The sequence below is a fragment of the Oncorhynchus nerka genome, linkage group LG2, assembly GCF_034236695.1.
Source record: "Oncorhynchus nerka isolate Pitt River linkage group LG2, Oner_Uvic_2.0, whole genome shotgun sequence".
NCBI classification, from domain to species: Eukaryota; Metazoa; Chordata; class Actinopteri; order Salmoniformes; family Salmonidae; genus Oncorhynchus; species Oncorhynchus nerka.
The window spans coordinates 34,236,497-34,250,193 of NC_088397.1; the positions used below are offsets into that span (position 1 = coordinate 34,236,497).

The 13,697-nt window shown below is 42.3% G+C and overlaps 1 protein-coding gene across 3 annotated transcripts in view; it reads right to left on the reverse strand.

Annotated features, from left to right (window-relative positions):
* The window catches only part of ankrd10a (ankyrin repeat domain 10a), a 32,480-nt gene extending 30,562 nt beyond the window's left edge, over positions 1-1,918 (reverse strand). For 2 of the 3 annotated variants that reach the window (XM_029668779.2, XM_029668761.2), the window contains exon 1: positions 1,549-1,917. In XM_029668779.2, the coding sequence (XP_029524639.1) occupies positions 1,549-1,746 (198 nt within the window). In that variant the 5' untranslated portion in view covers positions 1,747-1,917. Of the gene's footprint in view, positions 1-1,548 lie in introns of all 3 variants that reach the window. The other variant, XM_029668770.2, reaches the window with a different exon arrangement.
* Between the last annotated feature and the right edge of the window lie 11,779 nt (positions 1,919-13,697).

The following is a 13,697-nucleotide window of genomic DNA, read 5'->3' on the forward strand; positions in this document are numbered from 1 at the left end:
CTTTAGGAATGTAGAAGTTAGTTGTCAAATGTAAATAGTAGAGTACAGATACCCAAAAAAACTACTTAAGTATCATTTAAGTATTTTGAAACCACTGTAATTATTCCCTTTTGTTTTGAGCAGACACCATAGGCCAGAGCATGGCACCTGGCTCACCCCCCCCCCAGCAGAACAAAAAACAAATGCAATCACATTTCACCCGGCTCAAATTCTTCCCACGGGGGTAACCCGGCCAGAAAAACAACCCCCTTTATTCATAAACCATGTCACAGGTTGTTCTAAAGCTAATTGCTGGCAAGTTTAACCATTTGTTTTACACATTGTTCAGTCATATTTGTTACCTCATTAGCTAGCTAACAACCTGGTAACATTACCAGTATATCCCTACATTTGGGGGCACAAAAAGAAAGGAAAGGCTTCTTCAGGAGATCTAGCATGTTATCAGAAACTTCAGAAGCTTGACTTCTTAAAAACACCGTGTAAATGTTCTAGAATGTATTGCAATAGAAAAATTGTGATTTTACATGTTGAAACCTCATATTACACATTACTGTTTAATTTAAAAATGTAGCTTTTACACAGTTAAATATTGTTTTTCTTGGGCACGGCATGTGCTTCAGAAGTAGCTAGAATTCATATAGGCTATATCTCAACCGATACAAATAAAACATTCTGGTGCTCCTAAATGTAAAGTTGCGTTCTTAACTTCTTAAAGTTGTGAGTACCAGTGCTCTCAGTTGGGAGCCTGTCAGTACATTTCAATTAAACAAGTCAAAAGTTTGAAAGATATTTTGCGTAATTACGTAATTTTTTTATGGGATATACTTGTAAAACAAAGTTTGAATAAAGCAATGCCACAGTCATGCAAGACTTTTGAGAAAATGGTTTGTTCCATGAGCACAGCACAGTATGCAGAGCAGGTACGTGCAAGTTGTTTCAAATGTAGATATTGTTGGCGGGTTGTTTGCCATTGGCCCATGCACAGCCAATAGAAAACGATGCACTGCTTTATAAAATATTGGACATTTCCTGAAATAAACTGACAGGAAGGGAATACTAACTACTTTCTCGGGAAGACTAACGTTAGCGCTATGGCCCAACTGAAATACTGACAACTAGGCTTCAACAGCAGCACAAATGCACTATTAGGACAATCAATGTCGATATTACATAGTTGTACATTCACACAATCTTTGCTTTCAGGTGTGAACGCACGCACGTTTCACGACATTAGGTGATAACATTTGATTCCACATTATGGAGATGAACAAACACCTAACAATTAGAAAATATTAGAAAACATTCTTATGAGTGTTGAGACAAATGACGTAAATCGCTGTTCAGCTAGACAGCTTGCTACATTAACGTTTTAGATACTTAAATGGTACGTATATTTGTATCAATGTATCGGATTAGCATCACAAATCGGAAAATCTAACTATGTCAGTTCTTTCGAAAATGATAATAGAATTTCTTGTTAGATTTACGCCTGCTAACAATGTGACAATATGAATAATCTCTATTAGTTTTAGAATGTTTGCAAGCTACCTTTCCAAAATGTGCTGCCCAATGAATGGGACTCCAGCCATAGACGGAGTCTTCCGTGATGAGGTCTGCTTGGTTTGTGGTGCACTGAAGAAGCGAACACAAAGCAACAACGTCTCCATCCCTGCACGCCCGGTGGAGAGGGTAACGAATGTTCAGCACCTCGTCGTTTGAAAATCCAGACTCTACGCTGACGGACATGGTTGCGATACGGTGTGTACAGATGTTTGGGAGAAAAGTAGCCGTATCAAGTTGCCTTAGTCGCCAAGAATTTAACCCGCTTCGCACGCACCGACAGGAACATGCACAAGTGATACACAAAGGAAAGGAAGAGATGAGAGCTCGCGCTTTCAACTTGGCGCGAATCGCAAAACACGGACTGTTTTTTTTTGGCTGCTTGGTTATATCAAAACCCGGCATGGAGTCCTTTGTTAAATCTTCTTCTTTGTCGATGAGGTTTAACGGCGGTTGGCATCCAATAAATGTTGCATTACCGCCACCTACTAGACTGGAATATAACTCCCTTAGACTTTGCTGGAGAATAAAAAAATACGAATAAACAAATAAATAAATACCCTACCATCTAACACTATACTCACTAAAAACTCACCATCCTACTCAACTGTTTAAATCAATGTAGTCCTACCTCAGGCCAACAGCCTGAAAGGATGGGATACCACCACTTAACATACCCTGTAGCTCTTCTGACGTCCAGTCTTGCACATCCAAATACCACCCTGCAGCTGCCACCACAACCTCAATTTTCTGCGACTTACATTCTATCCCTGCAGTAGAGTTGATAACCATTGTTAGAAATGCTAAAAATCAAATCTTACTGAAACATATCACTTGTTGGCCTATCCTTGTACAGCTGTACTATTCACACCACTCCTCTCAGGATCCCTCCTCCTTGATCCATCTTCCTCTACTTTCTCCATTGCTTCAGCATACAGCAACTAATGCACTACTCTAACCCTGGAAACCTCAATCTGCCGCTCTTACACCGGACATTTCTGATCCCCAGCCCCATGGGCACCCCTACAATTAACAAATTCCACTATTTTCCCCAATGCTACACATTCCTTTGTCTCATGCCCTTCTGCACATTTCTCACACCTAGGAACCTCCCTCCTACACACTGCTGCAACATGCCCATAAGCTTGACACCTATAACAACTTAATGTATTTGGCACAAAGCTCATACGGGATCATTTATTATCCTAACAGCACTTTGTTAGGCAGTGTCAACATCAAAACGCAAAAGGACAGACAACAACTCTTCCGTTTTCCACCATAATTTGCAAATAAATTCTTTAAAAATCCTACAATGTGATTTTCTGGATTTTTTTTTCTCATTTTGTCTGTCATACTTGAAGTGTACCTATAATGAAAATGACAGGCCTCTCTCATCTTTTTAAGTGGGAGAACTTGCACAATTGGTGGCTGACTAAATAATTTTTTGCCCCACTGTACATATCCCAACCAGAAGCAATGAATTACAGGCAAAATCGCACCAAGCTAAAGACTAGAGCTGCTGCTTTCAAGGAGAGGGACACTAATATGGACACTTATAAGAAATCCCGCTATGCAAACTATTACAGACTACAAAGGGAAACCCATCTGCGAGCTGCTTTTATGCTTGCTTCGAGGTAAGCAACACTGAAGCATGCATGACAGCACCAACTGTTCCGGATGACTAGCAAGACCATTAAACAGGTCAACATTCACAAGTCCGCGGGGCCAGAAGGATTATCAGTATGTGTACTCAGAGCATGCGCAGACCAACTGGCAAGTGTCTTTGCTGACATTTTCAATCCCTGACTGAGTCTGTACTACCTACCTGTTTCAAGCAGACCATCATAGTCCCTGTGCCCAAGAAAGCGAATGTAACCTGCCTAAATAACTACCGCCCCGTAGGCATGAAGTTTTTTGAAAGGCTAGACAAGGCTCACATCAACACCATCATCTCGGAAACCCTAGACCTACTCCAATTTGTATACCGCACCAATAGATCCACAGATGACACAATCTCAATCGCACTCTACACTGTTCTTTCCCACCTGGACAAAAGGAACACCTATGTGACAATGCTGTTCTTTGACTACAGCTCAGCGTTCAACACCATAGTGCCCACAAAGCTCATCACTAAGCTAAGGACCCTGGGACTAAACACCTCCCTCTGCAACTGGATCCTGGACTTCCTTACGGGACTCCCCCAGGTGGTAAGGGTAGGCAACAACACATCTGCCACGCTGATCCTCAACACGGGGGTGCCTCCTCAGGCCTACAACAATGATGAGACAGCCTATAGGGAGGAGGTCATAGACCTGGCTGTGTGGTGCCAGGACAACAACCTCTCCCTCAACGTGAGTAAGACAAAGGAGATGATCATGGACTACAGGAAAAGGAAGGCCGAACATGGCCTTCATTCACATCGACGGGGCTGTAGTGGAGCGGTCGAGAGTTTCAAGTTCCTTAGTGTCGACATCATCAACAAACTATCATGGTCCAAACTCACCAAGAATGTTGTGAAGATGGTACGACAACACCTTTTCTCCCTCAGGAGACTGAAAAGATTTGGCATGGGTCCCTAGATGCTCAAAAAGTTCATCAGCGGCCTCCCGGGTGGCGCAGTGGTTAAGGGCACTGTACTGCAGCGCCAGCTGTGCCACCAGAGACTCTGGGTTTGCACCCAGGCTCTGTCGTAACCGGCCGCGACCAGGAGGTCCATGGGGCGACGAACAATTGGCCTAGCGTCGCCCGGGTTAGGGAGAGGTTGGCCGGTAGGGATATCCTTGTCTCATTGCACACCAGCGACTCCTGTGGAGGGCCGGGCGCAGTGCGCGTTAACCAAGGTTGCCAGGTGCACGGTGTTTCTTCCGACACATTGATGCGGCTGGCTTCCGGGTTGGATGCGCGCTGTGTTAAGAAGCAGTGCGGCTTGGTTGGGTTGTGTATCGGAGGACGCATGACTTTCAACCTTCGTCTCTCCCGAGCACGTACGGGAGTTGTAGCGATGAGACAAGATAGTAGCTACTAAACAATTGGATACCACAAAATTGGGGAGAAAAACGGGGTAAAATTGACATTTATTTTTTATTTTTTTAAGTGACCAGCTGGTCATCCGACCGTTAGGCGCTACAAAGGGTAGTGCGTACTGATCCAAGATGGCGTAGCAGTCAGACGTCTTTGTCCTGTCGTGTCCCTTGTATATATCGTTTTACATCTTTTTCTTTGCACATCTTTTAAAATATTTTGCTAAACCTCAACTTCTAAATACTCTCCTGCAACCCGCCTCACCCAATGTGGCGTGGATCTGTTTTTTTTCCAAAAGTATTTATATTTACTTCGGATCTGGAATCCGTCAACTGAAGCTAAACAGCTAACTACCAGCTATCAGTCAGCAAACCATTGCCAGCGGTCATCAGCTAACCTTCAGCTCGGAAAGCTCTCGCCAGTTTGAGCAACGTGACTCTAACCAGAGCATAACGGACCTATTATTTTTATCCCCGGATTCCTACCGCAAACTGAACATTTTCGTCTGGATCTTCACAACTAGCTAACCGCAATCCCGGATGACTACTCCTGGCTAGCGTTTCCATCCCAGAGCAAGCACCGATTAGCTTGAAGCTAGCTCGGCCAGGGCTCCTGTAATACCACCGAAGCATATTCCTGGGCTACAATATCCGGAACCCTTCTATAGCTGGTATGGGGCACGGAACCCGGCAGATCCCCTACGACTGGAATACCGACATAATCTGCCCGAGGACTCCAACAGGCCCCTCAGGCGTGACGCCCGCTGAAGACCCATTCTGCTAACCAGCTAGGCCTGCTAGCTACCTAGAGCTACTTGGAACCCTACTAATTCCACGACTTGTCTATCGACGTCACCGCACGAAGAGGCAAAAACAGACTTACCCCCATTGCGACGTCCCCCAAAGGCTAACTTGCTAGCCCCTGCTATCTGCTTGCGAACCCGGTCTGCTAACTGCTAGCTTGCCGGCCCCGGTCTGCTAACTGCTAGCTTGCCTGCCCGGTCTGCTAACTGCTAGCCCCTGCTAACTGCTTGCTAAGTTTGTTTTACTCACTGCTTTAGCACACTCTGCCAACCCAGATGTCTTAGCCGTGTCTGAATCCTGGCTTAGGAAAACCACCAAAAACCCTGAAATCTCCATCGCTAACTATAACGTTTTCCGCCAAGATAGAAATGCCAAAGGGGGAGGTGTTGCAATCTACTGCAAAGATAGTAATACAGAACTCTGCAGGCTATCTAAGTCTGTACCCAAACAATTTGAGCTTCTACTTCTAAAAATGCACCTTTCAGAAGCAAGTCTCTCACTGATGCCGCTTGCTATCGACCTCCCTCTGCCCCCAGCTGTGCCCTCGATACCATATGTGAATTGATTATTGACTATCCTCTGAGCTCGTGCTACTAGGTGACCTAAACTGGGACATGCTTAACACCCCAGCCAACCTACAATCTAAGCTTGATGCCCTCAATCTCACACAAATTATCAATGAACCTACCAGGTACAACACCAAATCAGTAAACACGGGCACCCTCATAGATGTCATACTAACTAACTCGCCCTCCAAATACACCTCTGCTGTTTTCAATCAAGATCTCAGGGATTACTGCCTCATTGCCTGCATCCGTAATCGGTCTGCGACCAAATGACCACCCCTCATCATTGTCAAACGCTCCCTGAAACACTTCTGCGAGCAGGCCTTTCTAATCGACCTGGCCAGGGTATCCTGGAATGACATTGACCTCATCCCGTCAGTAGATGATGCCTGGCTATTCTTTAAAAGTGCCTTCCTCACGAACTTAAATAAGCATGCCCCTCTCAAAAAAAAATAGAACTAGGAATAGATATAGTCCTTGGTTCACTCCAGACCTGTCTGCCCTTGACCAGCACAAAAACATCCTGTGGCGTTCTGCATTAGCATCGAATAGCCCCCGTGATATGCATCTTCTCAGGGAAGTTAGGAACAAATATACACAGGCAGTTAGAAAAGCTAAGGCAAGCTTTTTCAAACAGAAATTTGCATCCTGTAGTACTAACTCAAAGCAGTTTGGGGACACTGTAAAGTTCATGGAGAATAAGAGCACCTCCTCCCAGCTGCCCACTGCTCTGAGGCTAGGAAACACTGTCTCCACCGATAAATCCACTATAATTGAGAATTTCAATAAGCATTTCTCTACGGCTGGCCATGCTTTCCACATGGCTACCCCTACCCCGGTCAACTGCCCGGCACCCTCCACAGCAACCCGCCAAAGCCCCCATCATTTCTCCTTTACCCAAATCCAGATAGCTGATGTTCTGAAAGAGCTGCAAAATCTGGACCCCTACAAATCAGCTGGGCTAGACAATCTGGCCCCTCTCTTTCTAAAATTATCTGCCAAAATTGTTGCAACCCCTATTACTAGCCTGTTCAACCTCTCTTTCGTATCGTCTGAGATTCCCAAAGATTGGAAAGCTGCCGCGGTAATCCCCCTCTTCAAAGGGGGTGACACTCTAGACCCAAACTGCTACAGACCTATATCTATCCTACCCTGTCTTTCTAAGGTCTTCGAAAGCCAAGTTAACAAACAGATTACTGACCATTTCAAATCCCACCATACCTTCTCCGCTATGCAATCTGGTTTCAGAGCTGGTCATGGTTGCACATCAGCCACGCTCAAGGTCCTAAACGACATCATAACCACCATCGATAAGAGACATTACTGTGCAGCCGTATTCATCGAACTGGCCAAGGCTTTCGACTCTGTCAATCACAACATTCTTATTGGCAGACTCGACAGCCTTGGTTTCTCAAGTGACTCTCAGATCAATTCAGTGTCTATAAATTAATTCTTTGAGAGTGCTTACACATTGCAACTGAGATCCTTTATAGCAAAGACACACATAGCCAGACAGCATTGGCTATAAATTATCATTCAGCTTTGGTCTCCTAAACTATGTTCTTATCTCCCTCTTGGTACCACTCAGAACCAAAAACACTACCTCTTCCAATGGCATATATTAGATACACCCCCTCCTGGACAAGATCACAGAGAGACAGTGACTGGCACACAGACATTGTGGAGTCAAGAGATAATTGGTCCCCCCTCAATCATCCCTTCACATGGTTTAAAATATACATTTACACATGACTCATTCACAGATAAGACTAACCAGACCTCTCCCCTCTCTGGGCCCAAGTAACTTTTTCCTCATAAGCATGCTATAAAATGAATAAAATATCTTATTTATAAATGTTACCTAAAGAATTCGGATTCTGCCACGACACTGGTTTACCAACTACTTCTCTGATAGAGTTCAGTGTGTCAAATCAGAGGACCCGTTGTCCGGACCTCTGACAGTCTCTATGGTTGTGCCACAGGGTTCAATTCTCGGGCCGACTCTCTTTTCTGTATATATCAATGATGTTGCTCTTGCTGCTGGTGATTCTCTGATCCACCTCTACGCAGACGACACCATTCTGTATACATCTGGCCCCTCCTTGGACACTGTGTTAACTAACCTCCAGACGAGCTTCAATGCCATACAACTCTCCTTCCATGGCCTCCAACTACTCTTAAACGCAAGTAAAACTAAATGCATGCTATACAATCGATCACTGCCTGCACCTGCTCGCCCGTCCAGCATCACTACTCTGGACGGCTCTGACTTAGAATACGTGGACAACTACAAATACCTGGGTGTCGGGTTAGACTGTAAACTCTCCTTCCCGACTCACATTAAGCATCTCCAATCCAATATTACATCTAGAATCGTCCTCCTATATCGCAACAAAGCATCCTTCACTCATGCTGCCAAACATACCCTCGTAAAACTGACCATCCTACTGATCCTCGACTTCGGTGATGTCATCTATAAAATAGCCTCCAACACTCTACTCAACAAACTGGATGCAGTCTATCACATTGCCATCCGTTTTGTCACCAAAGCCCCATACACTACCCACCATTGCGACCTGTACGCTCTCGTTGGTTGGCCCTCGCTTCATACTCGTCACCAAACCCACTGGCTACAGGTTATCTACAAGTCTCTGCTAGGTAAAGCCCCGCCGTATCTCAGCTCACTGGTCACCATAGCAGCACCCACTCATAGCACGCTGCAGCAGGTATATCTGACCGGTCACCCCCAAAGCCAATTCCTCCTTTGGTCGTCTTTCCTTCCAGTTCTCTGCTGCCCATGACTGGATGAATTGCAAAAATATTTGAAGCTGGAGACTCACATCTCCCTCACCAGCTGTCAGAGCAGCTTACAGATCACTGCACCTGTACATAGCCCATCTGTAAACAGCCCATCTATCTATATACCTCATCACCATACTGGTATTTATTTATTTTGCTCCTTTGCACCCCAGTATCTCTACTTGCACATTCATCTTCTGCCGATCTACCATTCCAGTGTTTATTTGATATATTGTAATTACTTCGCCACCATGGCCTATTTATTTCCTTAACTTACCTAATTTGCACTCTATGTATATAGACTTTTTGTTTTATTTTGTTCTACTGTAATATTGACTGTATGTTTTGTTTATTCCATGTGTAACTCTGTGTTGTTGTATGTGTCGAATTGCTACGCTTTATCTTGGCCAGGTCGCAGTTGCAAATGAGAACTTGTTCTCAACTAGCCTACCTGGTTAAATAAAGGTGAAATAAATAAATAAATATCCCAGTACATCACTGGGGCCAAGCTTCCTGCCATCCAGGACCTACATACTAGGTGGTGTCAGAGGAACGCCCCAAAATATCAGACTCCAATCATCCAAGTCATAGACTGTTCACTCTGCTACCGCACGGCAAGCGGTACCGGAGCGCCAAGTCTAGGTCCAAAAGCCTCTCTAACAGCTTCTACCCCCAAGCCATAAGACTGCTGAACAATTAATCAAATATTTGCATTGACACCCCCGTTTGTTTTTACGCTGCTGCTACTCACTGTTTACAACAGTTGAAGTCTGAAGTTTACATACACTTAGGCTGGAGTCATTAAAACTTGTTTTTCAACTAATTTCATGTTAACAAACTATAGCTTTGGCAAGTCGGTTAGTACATATACTTTGTGCATGACACATGTAATTTTTCCAACAATTGTTTACAGACAGATAATTTCACATATTATTCACTGTATCACAATTCCAGTGGGTCAGAAGTTTACATACACTAAGTTTACTGTGCAATTAAACAACTTTGAAAATTCCAGAAAATTATGTCATGGCTTTAGAAGCTTCTGATAGGCTAATTGATGTCATTTGAGACAATTGGAGGTGTACCTGTGGATGTCTTTCAAGGCCTACCTTTAAACTCAGTGCCTCTTTGCTTGACATCATGGGAAAATCAAAAGAAATCATCCAAGACCTCAAAACATAAATTGTAGACCTCCACAAGTCTGGTTCATCCTTGGGAGCAATTTTCAAATGCCTGACGGTACCAAGTTCAACTGTACAAACAATAGTACGCAAGTATAAACACCATGCGACCACGCAGCCGTCATACCGCTCAGGAAGGAGACGTCTTCTGTCTCCTAGAGATGAACGTACTTTGGTGAGAAAAGTGCAAATCAATCCCAGAACAACAGCAAAGGACCTTGTGAAGATGCTGGAGGAAACAGGTACAAAAGTATCTATATCCACAGGGTCCTATATCGACATAACCTGAAAGGCCACTCAGCAAGGAAGAAGCCACTGCTCCTAAACCACCATTAAAAAGCCAGACTATGGTTTGCAACTACACATGGGGACAAAGATCATACTTTTTGGAGAAATATCCTCTGGTCTGATGAAACAAAAATAGAATTGTTTGGCCATAATGACCATTGTTATGTTTGGAGGAAAAAGGGGGATGCTTGCAAGCAGAAGAACACCCTCCCAACCGTGAAGCATGGGGTTGGCAGCATAATGTTGTGGGGGTGCTTTGCTGCAGGAGGGACTGGTGCACTTCACAAAATAGATGGCATCACGAGGAAGGGAAATTATATGGAAATATTGAAGCAACATCTCAAGACATCAGTCAGGAAGTTAAAGCTTGGTCGCAAGTGGGTCTTCCAAATGGACAATGACCCCAAGCATACTTCCAAAGTTGTGGAAAAATGGCTTAAGGACAACAAAGTCAAGGTATTGGAGTGGCCATCACAAAGCCCTGACCTCAATCCCATAGAAAATTTGTGTGCAGAACTGAAAAAGCGTGTGCGAGCAAGGAGGCCTAAAAACCTGACTCAGTTACACCAGCTCTGTCAGGAGGAATGGGCCAATATTCACACAACTTATTGTGGGAAGCTTGTAGAAGGCTACCTGAAACATTTGACCCAAGTTAAACAATTTAAAGGCAACGCTACCAAATACTAATTGAGTGTATGTCAAATTCTGACCCACTGGGAGTGTGATGAAAGAAGTAAAAGCTTAAATAAATCACTCTCTACTATTATTCTGGCATTTTACATTCTTAAAATAAAGTGGTGATCCTAACTGACCTAAGACGATACATTTTTACTACGATTAAATGTCAGGAATTGTGAAAAACTGATTTTAAATGTATTTGGCTAAAGTGTATGTAAACTTCCATCTTCAACTGTATCTATGCATAGTCACTTTACCCCTACCTACATGTACAAATTACCTCGACTAACCTTTACCCCCACTGGTACGTGGTTTCGGTACCCCCTGTATATAGCCTCATTATTGTGTTGTGTTGTGTGACAAAACTGCACATTTTAGAGTGGCCTTTTGTCCCCAGCACAAGGTGCACCTGTGTAATGATCATGCTGTTTAATCAGCTTCTTGATATGCCACACCTGTCAGGTGGATGGATTATCTTGACAATGGCTAAAAGGCTCACTAACAGGGATGTAAACAAATGTATGCACACAATTTGAGAGGAATAAGCCTTTCGTGCATAATTAAGGAACATTTTGGGATCTTTTATTTCAGCTTGTGAAACATGGGACCAACACTTTACATGTTGCGTTTATATTTTTGTTCAGTGTAGTGCATTTGAATTTAACCATATTAGTTGTTGTAATATTTTATCTGTCTTTTCTGGAGGATGAAACTGGAATAGCAACCAGCTATGTGTGGCTTGTTTTAGAAATGGAAATATTTTAGAAAAAGGTTCCATTTCATTTAACTGAAAATGAGAGGTTGTAATCTGGATAAAGGGAAAAAGGCCATTTTTGAACAAGGGATGATCCATTTTTACGAATCTACTGGAGAACAAGTTCAGGTTTAAGCATAACTTTTCTATGACAGGTTTTTAAAATTCATTTTATTGAACCTTTATTTAACTAGGCAAGCCAGTTAAGAATAAATTCTTATTTACAATGACGTCCAACCCCGGCCAAACTCCAACCTGGACAACGCAGGGCCAATTGTGCGCTGCCCTATGGGACTCCCAATCAGGACCGGTTATGATACAGCCCAGGATATAACCATGGTCTGTAGTGACGCCTCTAGCACTGAAATGCAGTGCCTTAGACAACTGTGCCACTCTGGAGCCCTGATGCTTTTAGTGAGAGGTTTAATGCTTTAATATTTCATGAGTTAAGCCCCCAAAACTCATATTCATTATACAAATAGGAATGTTTTATTTTGTCTGGGTTGCCATTCCAAATAAAGGGAAATAATTTTTGCTCAAATTATTTTAAAGACAAATTGTTTTCCATGTGCCGGGACATAAATAAGATAGGTAAACTGGGATGTGACTAAAGAATGAATCATGGTGATTTTTCCACAAATAGACATCCTTACCGTAGTAGCAAAATCGTATCTATTTTTGCTAACTTTCTGTTCGAATTTGCTGTAGTAAGTTATTTTATTTCTTTAGGGACCTTGAAATTAACATTTTGATGTTAGTTTCAATCAGTCCAAATAACGGTCTGGTAATTTATTATGTCAAAAAATGTGTTATTATTGTATTTAATTTGTATTAATCATAATTACATTTGATGATTTAAACAATAACTGTGAACATGATTATTTTATGTAAAATTGTAATGTCTTCTAATCAAATGAGACGTTTTAAGAAGAAGAAAAAATATTCACAATAATTAAATTTACAACAATAGGCACAATAGTTTCACAATATCATACAAACAAAGGCCTGCGCAGGGTTTACAATGAAAATAATAGGTTACATTAAAAAGAGAGAGAGAGAGAGAGTAGGACAACAATACATACTGTAGCAGGGGTTCTCATAAAATCGGATTTGAATCCATAACAGTTGTCTGAAGTTTACATACTTTTCTGTTCTTCAGCAATTTAAGGGATTCCGTATAAATGTGGAATTCATGTTGGAAAACAGAGTTGGGGTTAGTCTTCGTAAATGTCACTTTGTCGATAAAAAATCGCGAATATTTATTATATTGGTTAGAAATTCCGAATTTGAATATGTTATAATAGCACCATATACAGTATATGATATAATATCTCGAAAAATAAAGCGCAAACCAGTCTTGAAGAGGAGTCCAGCATGTTTGGGTGAAGGTACAGGAGAAGAATATGCATGGTCCGCAGTTTTGGCCAAGGTTGAAACGAAGCCTGTATAAATATTATTGAGCATTTTAAAGTGCACTTTAGTTTACAGGGGAAGCTAAGATAAATCGTTTTTATTGCAATGGACTGGCAGCCTACTTGTCTTCTTTCTTGGATTAACTGCCAGTTACCCCATCTCACCAAAAGCAGGGGGCATGAAATCACAGCGATTATAGAGCTCGCCAATTTGTAGTCCTAGAACCCGGAAATTAGTTACCTCTGATTTGTTCAACCATCCCTTTGGAATAAATGCCGAAAATTAGGTCTGAGTTTGACACAGGTTTATGAGATGTTATACTTTTTGTTGTATGAGATAATATTAGTCAGTTAACATTACCTTTATGAATAAGCCTTTGTGCTTTTTTTTGTTACATAAATTCATCAAAATTCACAAAAAGTGAAAATGAACGCATAGAATAAAAAGTATAAGATCTAAACGTGTGTTTAGAACATAATTTATTTTCGTAGTTTATTAAAAAAACATACAAAAATACGCTATTACTATTTCTCTCTTCCATGTAGGATAATTATGGGGTGTAAAGTTGTGCTTGTAAAGAAAGCATCTAAATCAAACCGGAGCTTGTATTTTGAAGTCTCAAAACGGACGTGAC